Below are 20,521 nucleotides of genomic sequence, written 5' to 3' on the forward strand. Positions count from 1 at the left end.
GAGAGAGAGAGAGAGAGAGAGAGAGAGAGAGAGAGAGAGAGAGAGAGAGAGAGAGAAGAAGGAAACAGACTTTTCAGTCCTTGCCTCACTATAACTACCCCAGTTTGTAAGCAGAGAGAAGACTAATTCTCAGAGACCCCTCTGCCACTCCCTCTTCTCCCTGCAAAAATATAAAATAAGGGCTAGAATGTCAGCAAGTTGTTTTTCCTCGTGCCTTTCTTTCTCTTCAACCTATCAATTTGGTTTTGTTTTGAGACATACTTTCACATAAACTCATACTGTAGCTCAGGCTAACTTCAAACTCACAACCTCCCTGTCTTTGTCCCTAGACTGCTGGGGTTGCAGAGATAATCTAGCTCCACTTCTCTGTCACTAAAGCTGCTGCTAACCTCTACCCTACTTTCTGTCTCTATGAATCTAAGTATTGACATAAGTGCAATCATATGGATGGATGGATGGATGGATGGATGGATAGATAGATAGATAGATAGATAGATAGATAGATAGATAGATAGATAGATGTAATATGTATGTAGGTGTGTGTTGTATGGTTGTCTCTGTTCATTTAGCATATTGTTTTCAAAGGGCTCACTTATACTGTAGCACATGTAATTAATTCCTTTTTAATCATTGAGTAATATTACATTGTAACACTTATACTACATATTTTGTTTATTAATTCCCTGTTAAGACACTTGGACTATGTCCATTTTCTGCTGCTGAAACAAAATGTCTAAAGCTAGGATTAATAAAGAAAAGAGGTTTATTTAGCTCACAATTTTGAAGACTCAGCATCTACTTAACTTCAGTGAAGGCAATCTGGCTACATCACAGCACAGCAAAAGAATCAGAAAGGAAACGGGTAGAAAGCCATATAAGATGGGTTTATTCTGCAACAACCCATCCTCATAAAAGCTATGACCAGCACCAACCCCTTCCTGGACAGGGCTCTAATGGCCCAATTACCTCACACCTGTGTACCACTGGGAAGTGTTCTAGCCGTGATAGTAAAGTTCCCAGAGATAGGTAATCTTGACCGCTACCCATTCCTGAAACTCTTGCACATCCTAAATGCTCCACTCTCTCCCTACTGTCACCCCCAGGGCCAGAGTCTCTAGCAACTGCACTTCTAGATGACAAATCACATCCAAAGCAGCTCATTTCCAGCTCCTGGCTTCTGTGAATTCTGGAATATAAGTATCTGAGTCTGCTATTCATTGCTAATTCTGTTTATCTTTTGGAAACTGGCAGGATTTTACTCTAGCTGCAAGGTTTTTGGTGACCACCAGCAATGACAAATGCTCTAATTCCCCACAACTTGCCCAGGTTTGCTTCTGTTCTCTTGATTGCAGCCACTATGGCAGCTGTAAAGTAGGAGGTGACTATCCCACTGTGCTTTTCTTTTGCATTTCAATGAGGGCACTAAATGCTTTTCATTTACTTATTTCCTTTTGCATATCTTCTTGGGGAAAATATCTATTCAAATCATCTGGTCTATTTTTCATTTCTGTTGCCTTCTTGTTGAGTTACAGCGTTTTACATATTGTGGAAATATACCCTCAGCATGTATGTAATTTGTTTAGTAGGTTATCTTTAACTCAGGATAGTGTCCTTTGATGCACAAAACTTTTAACTTGTAGTTATATCTAACTTACTTCCCTATGGTTAGCTAGTTTTGGCATCATATTGAGAAATCTACTGGTGTGGATATTCATCTAAGGGTTTTGCAGTTCAGTCACTTAAATTTGGTTGTATTTTTAAAACCCACTTTGAAATCATTTTCATAGATGATACAAGTAAGAGTTAATCCAGTTTTTTTTTTTTTTTCAAACACTTACGAAGTTTTTTTTAATCACTTAGTAAAAAGAAAAGGTGGTGTTGGGAGTACAGTGATACCCACAGCTGCTCTCTGAAAGGAGAACCTTTTACTTTTTACTGTCAGGTTTCTAAACCAATCTAATTTTTGTTTTCTATCAGAATTTGAAGATAAGGCTCTATGTTACTGAAGACACCACACTTTTCAGACAAAGGATGTGGAGGAATCAAGCTGGAGCTGACCAGAAAGTCTCCTCCCTGAAGAGAGGCTCTCACAGTATCCAATGGTGTTATTCAACCTGTGCAGGGACAGGAACAACTGGTAGTCCTGTCCAGCTGTATTGCCAATGAACCACACAATGCATGGTCCCACAAGATATCCACAGTGGTACAACAGCAGTACTTTTACCTTGGGAACCAGACAGCTATCTAATTGAACTTTAAAGCTTGCTCAACAGGAGAGAATTTGTGCCCAATAATGCAAACCTAGCCAACTATCTATGGGTAGGTTACAGACCTGAAAGAACCATATACTGCTAGATTCCTAAGTCAATGTCATTTCTGTTTTGTTTTCTTTTGTTTTTCTTGGTTTTTTTTTAAATACTCATCCTTACATCCACAGAAAAGTATACCTTTCACTCGGCATAAAACAATTCATTTTGCAATAGATAAGAGACTATTACAAATATCTACAACTAGTCAAAATGCAGACAATAAGTGACTATGAGGTGCCCAAGCCCAACTGATACATCCACAACAAAACCCCTCCACCTAAGGCTCAGGGAAAACCATGGGAAAGGGGTGAAAAGACTGTAAGCAACAGCGGCCTGGGACATCTGCTGTTAGAGACTATCCTCTTGACACAACAAAGAAAACATGCCCATAAACTTTCAAGATCAGGACAATAATACCACCAGTAGACCTGCCAATACACAATACAGACAGAAGAAATTACATATGGTCCCACCTCTAGAGGTGAGACTCCTCTCACATACATATATACATACACACATACACATGCATATATATATATATATACATATATATATATACATACATATACATACACACATATGTATGTACATGTAACTAATTACTGAAGGAGAGAACATGAATGAGGGTGGGAAGGTACAGTGCTCATGCATCAAGTTCTAAAAGAAATCCCTATTAAAACAATAAATAAAGTTTAAAGCACAGTTCAGTAAGTATAAAAGTAATGTTTCAAATGCTTACCGACTGACAACCTATCATTTGTCTAGTGACTATGCTCGTGTTCTATAATTAGAGAAAGTTCTGTTGCATAAAACATCTTAGAATATTTCAAAATTATTGCAACTGTAAATAATTCCTAGTTTCGGTAAATGAACTTTATAAGTCTTAAAATTTTCCAAAAATAAGCCAGGTAATTGCTAGATTCAGAAGGCATAAAAATATTAAAATTCTTTGAAACACTGGGTATAGAGGGGTTTTGATTTGCTTTACCAAACTAATGGTCAAAGAACTGTGCCTCTGCTCAAAGTACATTCTGAGCATGGACACAGTGAAAGGGTTAGACAGAAGAACCCTCTAGGTAGAGATCTACAGAGACAGTTTACAAATACTAGGCACAATACCTTCAGAGCTACACAGTACTGATCATCTATGTTTTGCCTTCTGAATTAACTTTTGTTTTCTTATATCAGCAGTCTTTCAGTGAGCATCTATTTCTTATGATCTTGTAAGACATAATATAGAAAGAATATGAAAACCATTTTCCAAATATGTTCAAATATATCTTATTATAAAATTTGCTTTTTAATTATTATAGAATGTAGATTAATCTTTATAGATTAGTCTGACATCTTATGCTTCTGGCTTTATATTGTACATTGAAAGACAAGTTTCTGGTTACACATGCAACCACTACTTAGCTTTTGATGCTTTTCATCTTAGACATTTAAATAATTATACCATATAACATATATACTGCCATGAGATACTGTAGAAACTGAGCAAAATTTTCCCACATTTGAAATTCCAAGTATTAATGAATACTTAAGGGGGTAAATTTTACAATCTGATTCATCAAAATTACTAAGGTAGGCATCCAATCCGTCTATAACATAAGAAAATTACATTTTTATTTTACAAATACAGCTATCATCCTTTTGCTTTTTCAAATATATCTCCATTCAGTATGAGCACTAGTTTTAATGTTTTCTTCAAAGTAAAGAGAAAAGTGAACTCCATGAGCTAATGGAGGGGTAAATACATAAGAAAAATCAAGACGGCTCTAAGAGCAACTTCCTGAAAAGGAGCCTGCAGGACAATCCCTGGCAAACCTCTCCCAGCTCCCAGTAGGTATCCAGGCTGACAACATTCTGTATCTATCTTAGTTTCTTTACTTTTAAAAAGAGAATGGCATTTATAAAAAGCTACTAAAATTGTAAGTTCAACTTTCCACATGAACAATTACTGTTTGAAACCTAACACCTTTAAAGATTAAGTCTAAGCTGATACTATTAACATTTTCCCACCAGGCTGAATAATTACTTCTGCAGTTTCACATTAACTAGTACACTTCTCTATTACATTTATCACATTATACGCCAACCACTTCTAAGTGTTTCTACCTACCCTGCTAGCCTGGGAACTCCATAAATCAGATCAAACGCTAACTCCTTCCCTATCTTTAGTTTCATACAACAGCCAGTGAAGACCAGGTGCATGGTACCTTTGTCTTAGATGGATGAGTAGACACAGTCTGTCCATAGCAACTGTCCCCTTTACCAAATTTACATAGTTATGTTTATTCTGAACTCCTCATACAAAAATACTAATCTCAAGCAGGGCTCTTATTTACAGGAAGATATGAATAATTATTATGCTTTATCCCTCAAACTGTTAACCCATCTTTTAGCAACGTACATCCAGATACAAAAAGAAAATATCCTTGTGAGACACTTTAGCAATGCTTCCTTTTAACAAGCAGAAACTCAACTTAAGTAGCTAAAGGAGATCAGAGTCACGGGTGGCAACGGCATTAGCAGATAACTAGCAGGGTCAGGCCTAGGTTTGGGGTTTTAATTCCAGATGGCTCACCTTTCACCGTATCAAGCAAAGACTTTTTAATAATCATTTTAACAAGTCAGCAGTTGTACTAGAAATACTTACACTGACCCCAGCGCCCTGTTCTTGGGTTTAAATAATTTGGATAAAGACCATTTGGGCGTTCCATTTTCTGCAGTAGTTTCCGAATGTGCATGACCTAATAATCAAAATGAAATTAAGAATGTAATTAATAAAAAGCAGGTGTCACCAAGCTTTTCATTAGCCTGCGGTCTGCGGTTTTTCCCTCACTTGGAACTACACCCACCTTCTACTTTGTTGTGTGTGGTGGTTAGGAAGGGCTTCTCTTCCTTAAATGATTCCTTAGTTTTATTAATGGATATGTTATTATTTAAAACGTAAACAATAATAAAATAGCAAAATAAAAGAGATCATCACAAACATCACCCATATAATCCAGATGTATCCCTGTATATATTAAAATATAAGAATAAAAGTAACTCCAGAGAAATGAAATCAAAACTTTCTGGGAAAGGATTCATTTCGATTTAACAAGTGATCAAGTAAATGAAGTAAACATCAAACTGTTGGGCTTAAATGCTCTCAAAATAAAGCACTCTCTAAGTCCTTAAAGACCTCCCTGAGGTTAATGGGAGGGGGGAAATCATGAAATACATTACCAGGCTGATGACTTCCCCGAAGCCCTGACTTCTGTCTGTCTGGCTTTCAGATGGGAGAGCAGTCAGTGCCACAGGAAAGGTGTTCTATTTCTGAGAAGTTATTCATACTAAAAGCTGATCACTCAGATTGAGTAAGTAACGTATCCATGCTGTGCTCACATGTAACGTCTAAGTGACTTAGAACACGCTCTCCCTCATGGGCATACGTGTGTACTTCAGCCTTCTGGAGCTGAGCACACTAATAATTTTAAGCACAGTAATTCTCATCATCTGTTCTATGCCTGGGTTTGGCATGGTGCTTTGGGAAGAAGCTTGAATCTCTCATATGTTAAGCCACCATCATTTACCACTGCAATGGGATGATTCCACACACCACGTATAGACGCTTCTAAATGACATTAGGAAAGATGAGAAACTTGGCTTTGTGACATCTGAAATTGTGTATAATACTATGTTCCTCAGCACATTATTTCCTTCCTCAGTTTGCTCTTAGAACAGCATTTTGCAGTTCTGCCTTCTAAGTCATTCCTACTGCAAGCTCTGTCTTTCCCTGTTGCTTCCACTTTGGCCGCCTTTTTGGTGGTAATGTTTTCTTCCACTCTGGTACTCAGCACATCTTACTGCGGGACCAGTTTATATTCTGATTCTACAAAAACTGGGGTATGGAGGATCAATGTTTTTCTCATGGTGTTATTTGGACAGGATTTTCTTTTTTTTTTTTTTCCTCCTGGTGTTCCATGGGGGCCCTTCCCTCCTTTTGTTCTGATAAATCTCTACAAATTCTGTACTTACTCTTTTTGGATGAATTTTTCATCATCACTTTCTCCCTTTTTAGGTTGGAGAAGACTCTTAAACTCATCATGGAGTCTATACTGGCGTTAGCAGATTTGTTTGCCTTAGTCTTAGGAATGTTGACACTACAGGTCTACACAATCACACTGACTCTAATCTATTATCCTGACTCCAGTACTCACAAGGAAGCTTTGACATAAAAGACTGAGGTTGGACACAAATATAAGTGTAGTTTCCAGCCTCTGCTTCTCCCTGGTCAACCGAGACTGGAAACCTAGAGCTGCCTGCGACAGAGACATCTGTCACTCCTTCCCTTACTGAAGCTGGCAGGCAAATGCAACTTCCTGCAGGACTGTTGCAAGCATACTTTCCTAGCTTCTTGGCATACTTCTTCCTTCTAGTCCAAAAAATACTGACCACCAGCTGCCACCCTGGCCTCACTGTGAACTTGCCTCCACAGATTTTAAGTGTGTGGTAAACTCAAAGATCTGTTCCTACCACATAAGTATCTTCTTATAAAATGATACTTTCTTACTTTTTGCAGTTGATATAGACAAACCACTAAAGATTTTAAGTCTACATGTATATTTTATACCCTTGCAATTAAAATGTTTGTTTCTAGTGTGAACTTAAGAAGAAAAACAGTCATGTCCATGTTAAAGCTACTACAACCACCATTAATTAGTTAAAATACCATAATTAGAGACTGTTGGAATATTTTGGGTTCAGAACTAAACTATCTTAAAGTATATTTCCCCCTCTTAATTGCCACTCCTTACCTACCTCTCTATGTTACCCAGTGCCTTGTGACTATTAGGTCTTCCTGAGATGTCCTAACAGACCCCTGGTTTCTATCTACCCAAAGGCTAAGAATATTAAGAATTAGCATCTGAGACCTACAAAGAGATATACTTTGCTGTAACTCATACACTGATGTTTCCACCAATATATTTTAACATGGGTTATTACTTATAATTTTATTTTGTTCTCTTATTATAAAAACTCCATGAAAGGACTGTGATGTTGAAGTGATAACAACCTGACTCCGCTCTGGGGTGGGGAGGGCACAACAGGCTGCTGGATCTGCTGCAAAAGAAGCGCTTCTTATTCTTCTGAGCTAAGAGCTGTGCTTTGCATTCACAGTAGTTATTTGTATGTAAATAGTCAGGTTCTAACACTCAAGTATAGTCTAGTAGTAGAGCCAACAGTCAGCATTTGCAAGACTCTAGACTGAGATCCACATCACCAAAAAGAAAATGAAAAAGCAAACCTTCCTTTAAAAATAAAACCCACAAAAACCTTTAAGACGGTCTTAAAATATCCAGCAGAATAATCATATACTCTGTAAATAAACAGTATTTCCTCTCTTCCTTTGCAATTATTAACCTTTTTAAATTTTGTTTTCCTATCTTAGCATGCTGGCTATAGAGTTCAGAAATATGATTAGAAACTGGAATAGAATTAAATAAAAATAGTAGTTACAACTTCTCAATAAATACTTTAAATATGTCTAAGTAGAAAGAAATTTAAAAAGCAAAATAACTGAAAGAGGAAAATAAGCAATAAAAACCAAAGCCCTGAAAACCTGTGACGTCTTTTGGCAAACTTGTAAGTCCTTTATACCAAACAGAAAGAGGACAGAGACGAACCTTATTGTAGTAAGTCAAGTCGCCAGTCAAGTAGCTGAGGTGCACAAACTCCATGTGCAGGGTGCCAAATTCAGCCAGGATGCTGCTGCCTGCAGACGCCCAGCCCCAGTTTCGACCTACTCCACTGAGTAATAGGGGATAGAAAGAGACAGGATTATCGAAAGGGAAACACAAGCATCTTAAATAGATCTTAGAAATTATTACATCTAATATAATAATTTATTTTAATTTTGTTTATTAAAATTTAAATCAATAATACAGTCAGGTTTTAAAAATTAAGACAACATAAAAATTAAGCATCAAGTCGGGCGGTTGTGGAGCACACCTTTAATCCCAGCACTTGGGAGGCAGAGGCAGGCAAATTTCTGAGTTCGAGGCCAGCCTGGTCTACAGAGTGAGTTCCAGGACAGCCAGGGCTACACAGAGAAACCCTGTCTTGAAAAACCAAAGGAAAAAAAAAAAAAAAGGAACAAATAAATTTTATCTATTCTCATCCCTTTATATCACTTAGCTCTATAATCAATCACTTTTTACTAGCTTCTTACACATATAGAACTTTCATAAATACACAGCAATACATATGTTTGTTTGTTTTCTCCCTCTTATAGGCAAGGCACAAGTGACATGTATTAAGTGCTCTGATCAGGCACTGTATTCTTATAATGTGCCTTATTAGTCTTTCCATATCAGTTTACAATAGCAGCTTTCTCATTGATTTTCATAGCTGGGGAGAAATCTGTATAATAAATGATTCTCTAATATACTTGCATATACTCTGATTTTTGTATGCTGTCAATTTAATATACTATACTTTAATAATCTAGGTCAAGAACAGACTAAAATCTACATCTGGACATACATAGCACTAACTTTTACAGCTCCTTTATTATATAATACTGTATTCTCATTGAAATTATCAGAGGCAAATACCACTCTCAATCTGTTCTTTTATAGCTAGAAGAGAGGATCAAAAAAGGAATGTGGATATAGTAATATGTAAGACAGACATTTATATTCACAAATAGTAAGAACTTGCTATGCTGCAGGACAGACATCAATAAACATGACATATAATATTCCTGCTCTTGTAACAAATAAGACCACTGAAATGGTGAAAACTACCATAAAGAAAATCAAGTTGATAAATAGAATACTGATTACTATGGACAGAAAACGCAACAGAAGAAAGGCCCTTTCTATGTTATGATCAGACAAAGTGTTTCAGAGTCCTGATCACAGAGGAGTCTCTGATGCATAGACCTTCAAGGAGAAAATTCCCAATAAAGGAAGCAGCAAATGCAATGGCCTGGAGGGAAATGAAGGTGACAGACTGAGTTTAGAAAGTCAGTGCTAGAGGATGCAATTAGAGAGCTAGCTAACACCCACACCATGCAAGGATGCTATAAGACCATGGTAAATTTTCAGAATTTTTATTTTAGTATGATAGGACACAAAAAAATTAAGAATGGCAGTATCCATTTTAGACCTAAAGCCTAACATTTAGAGATCAGCTAGATTTCAGCTAACTAATGACTCTGTTACCTTCTATAAACAAAACCTAGGCACGTCCAACAGTTTACAGTTTATCATGGAAAAAGTTACCAGCTAAAAGCAACAATAGAAAACATCATTCAAAGTATATGCAAATAATTTTCAAAAGACCAAATTCTAAACAAGTTTTTATGTTATTTCATAGGCATCATTCTAAAATATAAAATTTGACTTGTATATATTCTAACTTAAAAGAAAACTCCAAAGAACTCTACTAAAGACTAACTCAATTTTAAAAATTAGCTGCTTCAAACTAACACCATCGTAATTTTTCCTACAAATGTTATACTTTTCAACTGATCAAAGGGAAACATTAAAATGCTTTCATATATACATGAGTAAGAAAAATGTGCAGTGAATACTAATAAACAAAACAATTAAAAACAACATGACGTCTCTCTTTCCTAAGCTAAACATCAGCAATAAGACATAGAAATGTTTGGCAAACTTTTGATGGTTAAATAGTAATCAATTTAAGGGCTCTATAATTATTTTGAATTGTCTGATAATGGATCACCTACAATTTGTATTTTCTTCGAAGCCCAAACAAAATCTTTACTCTCTGTATTTAAAGAACAAAGCTTCTAGTGAATTGCAATTTTAAGAACAAAGGTTGCCAACAACTGATGTTCATATTTCTCCTCAAAACCCAAGAAATTAAATAAATGAAAGCACTCACACAATGTACAAGTTTAAACTCAGAAACCTGATCAATAGAAATAAGCATTTATGGAGCTCCAAATTTCACTCAGATGTACCTACATTATGAAAATACAAGTTTGAAAAAAATATAATTATAATATGCAAAAATTTAAAGTAGAAATATACTTCATTTAAGCAGAATTTGCTTCAAAACAACTATACATACAATATTTTTCAAACAGACAAGAATGAAGAGAGGATATTAATAATTTCAAATGTGGATTAAATATATGTTTCCTTAACTTTCTTAGAAATAACATTATTTTGGCAATAGTTTTAGGCAGAACTATTTCACAACACATTAATTAAAATTTTTAAATTGGGGCTGGAGAGATGGCTCAGCAGGAGTCAGGTTTGATTCTCACCACCCACGTGGCAGCTCACAACCACCTGAAATTTCAGTTCTGGGTAATTCAATATCTTCTTCTGGCCTTGTGGGCACCACATACACATGAGGTATACATGCAGAAACACAAAACATTTTTACACATAAAATAAAAATAAATTTTTAAAATTATTTTAAAAGTAAGGAAGTAAACATTTTTTAATTAAAATGTAAGTAAACACATCAATGAGACCACTGAAAGAAAAGCTGCACTAGAACAGCAGAGCAACAATCAGGGCAAACGTAACAAAATGACTGCAACAACACACACCTTTCCACAACACCTCTGTGGGCTACTGTTACTACTTCTCCAAGACACATGCTAGCAGACTGTATCTAACAGCAGGACTCATCTCTCTGCTGCCTGCAAGAAATATACCTTACTAGCAAAGACACAAGCAAGTCCTAAGGTGAAAGAAAGAAAAGGACAGTCTAAGGAAAGGGAACTAGAATGTAAGCAGATACTGTTTTACTAAAATCTGACAAAATAGATGCACTAGTTGCTTTCTGTCAAGTTGACACAAACCTAGACATCTGAGAAGAGGGAATATAACAGAGAAAATGCCTCCATAAGAATGGCCTGTTGGGGCTGGAGAGATGGTTCAATAGTTAAGAGCACTGACTGCTCTTCCAGAGGTCCTGAGTTCAATTCCCAGCAACCACATGATGGCTCACAACCATCTGTAATGGGATCCAATGCCCTCTTCTTGTGTGGCTGAAGACAGTGACAATGCACTCGCATACATAAAATAAATAAATAAATCTTAAAAAAAAAAAAAAAAAGATTGGCCTGTTGGCAAGTCTGTGGAACATTTTTCTTGATTGATAATTGATATGGGAGGGCCCAGCTTCCTGTTGGTGGTTCGATCCCTGGGCAAGAGGTCCTGAGTTGTAAAGAAAATAGGCTGAGGAAACCATGAAGAGTAAGCCAATAAGCAGCCCTCCTCCATGGCCTCTTCACCAGTTCCTGCCCCCAAGTTTTTGCCTTGAGCTCCTGCCCTGATTTCCTGTTGATAGTTGGTTGATACAACTATAAACTATTTTTAAATTCACTCTTTCGTCTCCAAATTGCTTGGTCATGATATGCTGTCGCAAAAGTAGAGACTCTAACTAAAACAGTAAGTGGTACCAGGTTTGTGGATATTTCTGACAGACCTGACCACACTTTGATGAGATTGTGGGAAATATTTGGAATTTTGGGCTATAGTGTTCAAAGCTTAACGAGCCAAGAGAACTGAGGTGATAATGCTGAAAGCAGTGCACAGGATGAAGGCCTGACTTGTGAAATTTTTGAGAGAAGAGTCTATCAGGGTTGTTAATGTACTATTTTGTATTAATAAGAAGTGGTTCTAGACAGCTGGAGCTGAAGAATCAGCTCTGATTAAGAAGAGAACAGCATAATTGAGGCAAAATATGAGAAGTATCCTCAGGGTTCACACATGGAGTCTGTGGTACAGAAGTAGCTAAGACTGTACCTCATGCTAACCAAAATGGCTTTCATTCCAAGAATAAAAGGATACTTAAGCATATGCAAATCAATAAAGCCAACCTATTAATAGTCTTAAGGATATGAGCAAAACGATTACGTCAATGAAGAAAAGGCATTTATCCGAATCCAACACTAAAGGATATTCACAACAAACCAACAAACAATGTTACAGTTAAACAAAGCAAGCAAGCATTTCCACTAAATCAGGAGACAAGGACATCTATTTTCTCTCCTCCTATGTGTGACAGCTTGGTTAGAGAAATATGAGATAAAAACAGGACAAAAGAAGTCAAATTATCCTGTTTGCAGACAAGATGATCTATTACACATGAGAGCTAATGACTCCACTATCCAACTCTCAATATGGACAAACATAGTTATTAGCAAAATAGCTGAATATAAAATTAACATGTAAAAATCAGTAGCTTTCTAATATTAACATATATTAATATTAGAAATATATTATATAAATATATAAGTGTGTGTATATATATATATATATATATATATATATGAGAAAGTCAGGAGAACACCACAACACAATGTTTTTTTTTTTTTTTTTAAGAAAGAAAAGAAAAAACTAGGGTAAACCTAACAGAAAGTAAATAAATGCTCCAATGATAATTTTACAACACTGTAGAAACTGAAAATACTACAAAAATGGAAAAATCCTCCATACTCATGGGATGGTAAAATTGACAGTGCAAAAATAGCTGTTTTACCGAAAATGACCTTATTTAATACAATCACCATCAAAATTTCAGTAACCTTTTTTACAGAACTAGAAATTCACATGAAGGCACAGAAGATTGCAAACATCCAAACCAAACATAAGCAAAAAGAACAATACTGAGAGTATTTTGAATTTTGAATTGCCCTACAAAACAACAGTAATAAAAACAGTATCCAACAGGTACAAAGCAGACACAGTTAACAGACTAGACAAGAAGCCTTAGAACTAAATCCATACAATTAATTGTGAACCATATTTTTTACAAAGATGGAAATAATATATACAGTAATATACACTGAGGAAAAATATAACCTCTTCAACATACAGTGCTGGGAAAATGGACAAACACATGTAGAAGAATCAAAATAGACATACACTTTTCATTCTGAACAAAAATAAACATGAATAAAGGACATTATACTATACATCCAGAAATTCTAAAAGTTGATGCTAAGGAGAGAAAACATTTCAAGATAAAGGTATTGTCAAGGACTTTCTAAAGAGGACTGCAGGAACTCAGAAATAACACCGAGAACTAGAACTGACAAATGAGATTGTATCACAGTAAAAGCTTCTGTACGGCAAAGGAAACATCAACGCAAGAGACAGACTCTAGGCTGGGAGAGAATATTTGCTGTCTCTGAAAACCTCTCCCAGTAAAACGGCCTCCTCTTTCCTCTGCACTACTCTCTTTAAGTAGCCTCTCTTTTCTCTGACTTCCCGAGAGTTGGACATACCCAATTCTATCTAATCTTTCTCTGATTCATCACTTTGTCTTCCACTCAATTTCATGGAGCAGGGTGGGGAAAGGAAGAAAATGGAGGAGAAACAAGGCACTTCTTAAAAATTGATTTTTCTGACAAATTGTGTCTCTTGCCAAGTTTCATGAAATACCAAGAACTGTGAATTTATCGAATATGGTAAGGTTTGAGACATTATTTCTTTGAACCAGTGTCTCTGTTTTTGATCCCACTCCCTGGCTCCTGCTCCACCCCTTGCTCCACACATGTGCGCTGAACCATCTGATACTGCCCAAGAAATTACTAGATAGTTTCTTCCTCATACCTGTGCGATTTAGTTTTCATTTTCTGTGATTTCACTTGGTGATTTCTAGTGCTTTACTTTCAAATTCACAGATCTTCAAGCTGAGGTAAAAACCGTTAACTCTGTCAGGTGAATGTGCTTCCTGTGGCCTTAGCTTTAGGAGCTCCATCTGGGTCCTGTTATAGGTCACGCTTCTCATTGTTACACTTCCCTCGAGAGACTTCACCATGTTTACAAAACCTGCTCCCAGGCCTTGGAGGTCATACTGTTCCTCTGCCTGCTTCTCTCCTGACAGATTTCTCTTCTCATTATGTAACAGTCTCCTGTTTCATACCATGTCTACTAATTTTCAGTTGAATTCTGGGTAATAAGACTCTATTATTAATCATGAAGTTTCATTTTCATCCTTTAAGACATGTTTAATGTCCTTGTGATGGCTAGGAATGCCTCTGTGCTGACACAGGTTGTTCAGTGAGAACCTGACTGTGAGGCAGACAGCTGAGCCTCCTCTGCGGCAGACTGAGCTCTTCTTCCTGTGGGACAGTTCCAGCATTCACCTTCCAATCCAAACTTGTTTTTTACCTTAACTTAACTAGTTACCCATTAGCTTTTAAATAATTGCATTTTAAATCATCTTTAAATTAGGCAGTCATTATATATATATATATATATATATATAAATTTTGACTAAAATCCATTACTTTTATTTCTCATTCTTATTAGATTTGTTACTACTTCCAGAAAAATGCTAAACAGTGCCTTGTTCTTGATTGTAATGAGGTGTTTCTAACTTGTTAAATGGTTGGTTTAACAGATACATTGATCAACGACACAGAAATAAGTCTAAACACAGAAACCTGATTTTTTTTTTAAATAAGCCAGAAATACAAGGTGAAAAATAACTTCTCAACAACAACTCAAATAACTTCTCAACAACTGGTGCTGGTAAAACTAAATGGCTACACATGTGCACAGAGAAGAATGCAAACAGATCCACACTTATCATCCTGCATAAAACTCAAATGGATCACAGACCAGACCTCCTCAATAAGAGGCCAGATACACTAAATCTCATGGAAGAGAAAGTGGGGAACAGTCTTGGACTTATTGTCACAGGAAAAAAACTTCTGAATGGAACACCAATGCCAAAGGCACTAAAATTAACAATTAGTAAATGGAATCTCGTGAAACTGAAAGGCTTCTGTATGGCAAAGGACACTGTCATTCAAACAAAGTGGCAGCCTACAAATGGGAAAAGATTTTTACCAACTACACATCCAATAAATGACTAATATCCAAAATATATAAAGAACTCAAAAATACTACATGCCAAGAAAAAAAAACAATTTAAAAAAATGGGGTACAGATCTAAACAGAGAATTCTCAAAAGAGAAATTTCAAATGGCTGAGAAGCACTTGAATAAATGTTCAATATCCTTAGTCATCAGGGAAATGCAAATCAAAACTACACTGAGATTCCATCTCAGAATGGACAAGATCAATAAAATGAGGAGAGCTCTTGCTGGCGAGGATGTGAAGGGAACACTCATCCACTGCTGGGGGGACTGCAAACTTGTACTTCCCCTAGGGAAATCAGTGTGATGGTTCCTGAAGAGATGGTCATTGATCTACCTCAAGACCCAGAAATAACCACTCTTGAGCATATACTTAAAAGACACTTTATTCAACTACAGAGACACTTCCTCAGCCAAGTTCATTATTGTTCTATGCATAATTGCCAGAAATTGGAAACAACCTATATGGATCTTCAGTGGATCAATAGGAAAAGAAAGTATGGTACGCTTATACTACGGAATATAACTCAACTGTTTTTATTTTTTATTTTGTTTTGTTTTGGTTTTTTTGTTTTCTTAAGTGAAATCATGAAATTCACAGGTAAATGCAGGGAAAAAAAATCCTGAGTGAGGTGCCTCAGACCCAGAAAGACAAATGTGTATGTAATTGCTTATATGTGGATATTACATTTAAGTCAAAGATAAACACGCTAAATACTCATATAACCACAGAGGTTAGGTGGAGAATAAGGTACTAGCAAGGAGGGACTGATCTCCCTAGGAAAGGCAAATAGTCTGGATGGATATGGGGACACTGAAAGGAAGGCTAAAACAGGGAGGAGGGGAGAAGAAGGGAGAGGGAGGGAGGGAATACAGGAAGGGACAGCTAAAACTAATGGCTATTTGAGGGGTCAAATGGAAATCTAATACAGTAGAAGTTTCCTAAAATATTACATATATGAAGGAAATCTAAATGAAATCACTAAATAACAGAGAAGACAAAACCCCAACTGGACATCTCTTATCACCAAATTAGCTTGCAGTACTGGGAAAGGATTACATCTAAAGAGTTCTTGACCTAAGGGGTTACGGGTTATCCTTAAACAATCCAGGCTATTGATAAGATGGCTTTGCACAAACTGAAAGGAAACATCTACACAATTCATTGAACATGGAGAGGTCAAGCTGGTGCTGATCTAGAGCCTTCCTCCCTATGAACTAGCTTCCATGATGTAGTTTACAGTACAGGAGGCACTCTGAACACCACCAGAGGAGAAAGGTAAACAACAACAACCCAGCTACAAACCTCTGACATACAATGATAACCTGTGGGATAAGCAGCCAATATTTAATCTGAACGAAGGCCTACTTCATGAGATGAAACCCATACCCAATTCTGTTTGGGTAACCAAGAGTCTGAGATTAGACAGGCCAGGGGCCCAGGAGAAAACCTAACACTACTGTTCTGCTAAGTGAACATAGCATAAAATGACTCCACGTGGCACTCTGCTATACTCATAGATCCATGCCTTGCTCAACCATTATTAGAGTAGCTTTTTTTTTTCTGTAGCAGATATAAACAAATACATAGACCCAGAGACAGACAATATGCAGAAAGTGAAAGATTGAGGAACACTCAGGCCCAAAATAAACGTCTCTCATCATATCCATCTCCTCTCCTCTCCAGGGCAGAACTCTTTGGAAGAGGGGACAGAGATAGCATAAGAGCAGAGGGGATAGAGTGAAGACCTTCTAGACTCAACAGGACTGCACACAGATAAAGTCACAGAGACTGTGGCAGCATGCACAGAGCCTGCATGGGGCTGCACCAGATGGGCTCCTAGAGCTGAAAGTGGACACATGCTTCCACCAAGACTCTGTCCAATTGATAGCCATTTGCAAATAAAAAATGAGTTTTCTCCAAGGGAGTCTCCCTGGGAAAACCAACAACTTGAGGGTAGGCCCCATGCCCAGCCTAGATGGCCGGGACAAAACAAACTCAATGGGATCTTAGGAGATCCTCTCATAAGTTAAATCAGGGCATCGTTTGTTTCACCTTATAGGCCCTTCACATACATAGTATGGCTTTCAGTCTTACGTTTTTATGAGATTCATGCATGCCTCTCAACTGTGGTTTTTCTTTGGATCTTTTTCTCACTTAGTTGTTTTGTCCTATTCCAATTTGTTTGGTTTTGTTTTATCTTATTGTACTTTATTATTATTCCTTAGATGCCAGTTTGTTTTCTAAGGATTTGGGGTGGATCAAGATGGAAGGAGATGTGGAGAGGAACTGGGAGGAATAGGAAGAACAGATACCATAGTAATATCTTGTGTGAAAAAAATCTATTTCCAATTAAAAATACATAAAAATAAAAAATGGGGTAAAAGAAAAAGTTGGTTAAATAAAGGCTGTACTGTGTTATATTTGAAGTCTTTTAGTTCCTAAATTAAATAATTAAAAGATCTACCATGTTTCCTATCAGTATTTTCAATTAGAAAAATAAATACTATACACAATTTTAGAGATCCTAAGAAATTCAGAAATGACATAAAAGGAAATATAATAAAGATAGGTGGAAAATGGATTATCAAATGAAAAAGAACTATGGGACTGTAGGATGGCTTTTAAGTGCAATGAATTTGAGCTTTGGAAGGAAATCAAAAGTCAGAAAAAAGATATTAGAGCACTTTTTCACATATTAAAACAGCAAATATGAAGGGCAAAGTGAGAGAAAACAAATCAAGGGATACACAAGAACAACTCAAATCATCACTTACAAACAATGGAGGCCAAACAAGAGCAAAACAACTTCTTCAAAGGGAAGTTTTATTCTTCAAATAAAACAAGTCTTTAAAAAAATAAGAATTTATTAAAAATTAAAAAGAAATGAAGGCTGGCAAGATGGCTCAGTGGGTAAGTTCCTTTCACCAAACCTGACCATCTCAGTTTGATACCTGGAACTCACGTGGTGGGAGAAAATAAACTCCCACAAGCTGTTCTCTGACCATAATATTATTCCATAATACTCATACAGATGCATGCATACATGCAAATGCACATATAGACACAAAAAGCTTATATGAAAGAAAAGTTCTGGATATAATAAACATTTGGAGACATGTCACTGCCCTCTCTCAGTGTCACTGAAATACTGAAGTAACAGTTGTGTCAGTGGAATGCCCACAGTAGCTACTTTATAAAGGTAATGAGGTAAATAAAAACAGTATAATGAACTTAAGTTCCAAACTGGACTCTGTCAGGTCAAAGGCAGTAGGGGAAGAGAAGAACAGAAGAACTATCGGGAGTCAGACTGATGCTAAAGCACAGCAAAGGAAACTGCAGCAGAGTGAGGCAGCTGGCCATGAAGCAAGGAGAAAAGGCTTGCAAACTATAGTTACAACAAGAGCATACGATCTAGACTGCCACAGGTTCACACCTATAGAAAAAGACTGTTCTCAACTTGTTCTGAGGTATCTGAGTGTAAGGAGACCAACAGTCATATTTTCAGGTGATTTTAAGATAAACAATAAGTACTACCTGGAGAAAACATGAACAGCAAAAATTTCAATCAGCATAAATGATTTAAATGAAAATTAAAATTAGGGATTATTAAAATTTTTGACTTACATAAAGTAACACAAATAAAGTATTTCATCCATTTCTAAGTTAAAAAAATCAGTGTTTTTGAATGAAATTGGTAACAAAGAATAATTATTTTTAAGGCTTCCTGCTCAGCCTTGAACCTAGACACTATAATGAGCATCCTACATCAGAACTGTGTGTTCCTTTATCCTTAGCATGGCATTCCAGAACAGACTGTCTTGATTTCTAGGCAAGTTGCTTTCTATCTTGCCTTAGAACAGTAAGTAGTACATAAGAAGAAAAGGGAGAAGGAGAATACTTTTAATACATTGCAACACTAAACAGAATTGGAGACAAGTTACTAGCAACTGGAATGAAATTCAGGCAGAAGACCTGTCTCAAAGCAAAGGACACAGCTTAAAACTAAGGAAAAGCTTTGATGTTCTTCTAAACATACAAAGAAAAAAAAAAAAGTCTTGAAAGCATAGTGGAATAGCTAAATGGAAATCTCCATGAATAAAAATGTCAAAATTCAGTTAACAATTCTGGAACATAAATAATCAAATAAAATAGCGTTTACCTTTTCAGGTTCACCATTGCCCAGGGAATCCCAGTAGGTGTGTTAAAGGCAGGAAGGAGTTTCTCAGCCAACTGCACTGCTTTAGTCTTGAATATCTGAGACGAAAGCACAAATAATCATCAATTACAGTAAGTACTGCGCATTACCACCTCTTGCCGCATGCACACCACCACGTACATGTTATAAGAAGGCGTGTGGTAAGCGGTTACAGGTCATCCTTACTGCAGAGTACACAGGAACTAGAGTAGATGTCTGAGTGCACGCTGAGGAAGGTTTCCCAGCATGTGACAGCCTCAGTGGACACATAGTTACACAGAAAGGCCATAGTTCTGGTCATCACCTATATTTTTACCTGCCCCCGAAAAAAATCTAAGAGAAGGCTGGGAAAATGGATCAGCAGCTAAAGCAGTTGCCATGAAAGAATCAAGACTGGCAATCAAACTGCCAAAATCCCACATAAATTCTGGTGGGCATGGCAGTTCACCTTAAGTCCAGACACTCAAGTTGAAGCAGGATCCCTAAGCGGACTACCTAATAAGACCAGCCACATCAGCAAGCTCTGGCTAGGACTGGAAGAACAATCCAGCATGACTCCCAACATAAACCCAGGCCTCCACATGCACCCGCACACATGTGCACCCCCCAACCCACACATACACGAACACACAAGAAAACTATGTTCCATAGCACGCACGCGCACACACACACAGAGAGAGAGAGAGCGAGAGAGAACAGAAAAAGAAAAGATAACTGGGCTACAGAATCTTCATCAACATGCAAGCATATTTCAAATTTTAACAACAAAAAGCTAGTAATACAGTCTTGATAGATGCTCTTGAGTTGCTGTAAATGTTTCTTTTTGACTTGGCACAGCCCCCCACCCCGACCTCCATGAGATGTGTGTTTCTGATTACATAATATTAGAAAACAAATTTTTTTTAAAAAAATTGAAGACATTACTGGGTATCTCAAAAACTTGAAGGAATTTTTAAAAAAAGTAAGTAACATAATATGGTTTTTACTTTAAAACTGCAATGCTAGTCCAGTGTTAACTGTGAATAGCACCTCACTGCATTTCTATTAATACATGCCATCAAAGTGACATTGGTTTGGCTGAATTTGTTGCAAATAGCTCATTACTTTTCTTCTTTATTTTGTTACTTAAAATAAAAAAT

At 36.7% G+C, this 20,521-nt stretch overlaps 1 protein-coding gene across 1 annotated transcript in view; it reads right to left on the reverse strand.

The window, feature by feature from the left end:
- Nucleotides 1-20,521, reverse strand: part of Man1a2 (mannosidase alpha class 1A member 2) — a 122,730-nt gene that overhangs the window by 47,810 nt on the left and 54,399 nt on the right. Inside the window, exons 6-8 of the mRNA XM_021157562.2 lie at nucleotides 19,347-19,441; nucleotides 7,985-8,108; nucleotides 4,969-5,062 (exon numbers count right to left, since the gene is read on the reverse strand). Coding sequence (XP_021013221.1) covers nucleotides 4,969-5,062; nucleotides 7,985-8,108; nucleotides 19,347-19,441 — 313 coding nt within the window. The remainder of the gene's footprint in view (nucleotides 1-4,968; nucleotides 5,063-7,984; nucleotides 8,109-19,346; nucleotides 19,442-20,521) is intronic.

The sequence above is a fragment of the Mus caroli genome, chromosome 3 (assembly GCF_900094665.2).
Source record: "Mus caroli chromosome 3, CAROLI_EIJ_v1.1, whole genome shotgun sequence".
Lineage (NCBI taxonomy): Eukaryota > Metazoa > Chordata > Mammalia > Rodentia > Muridae > Mus > Mus caroli.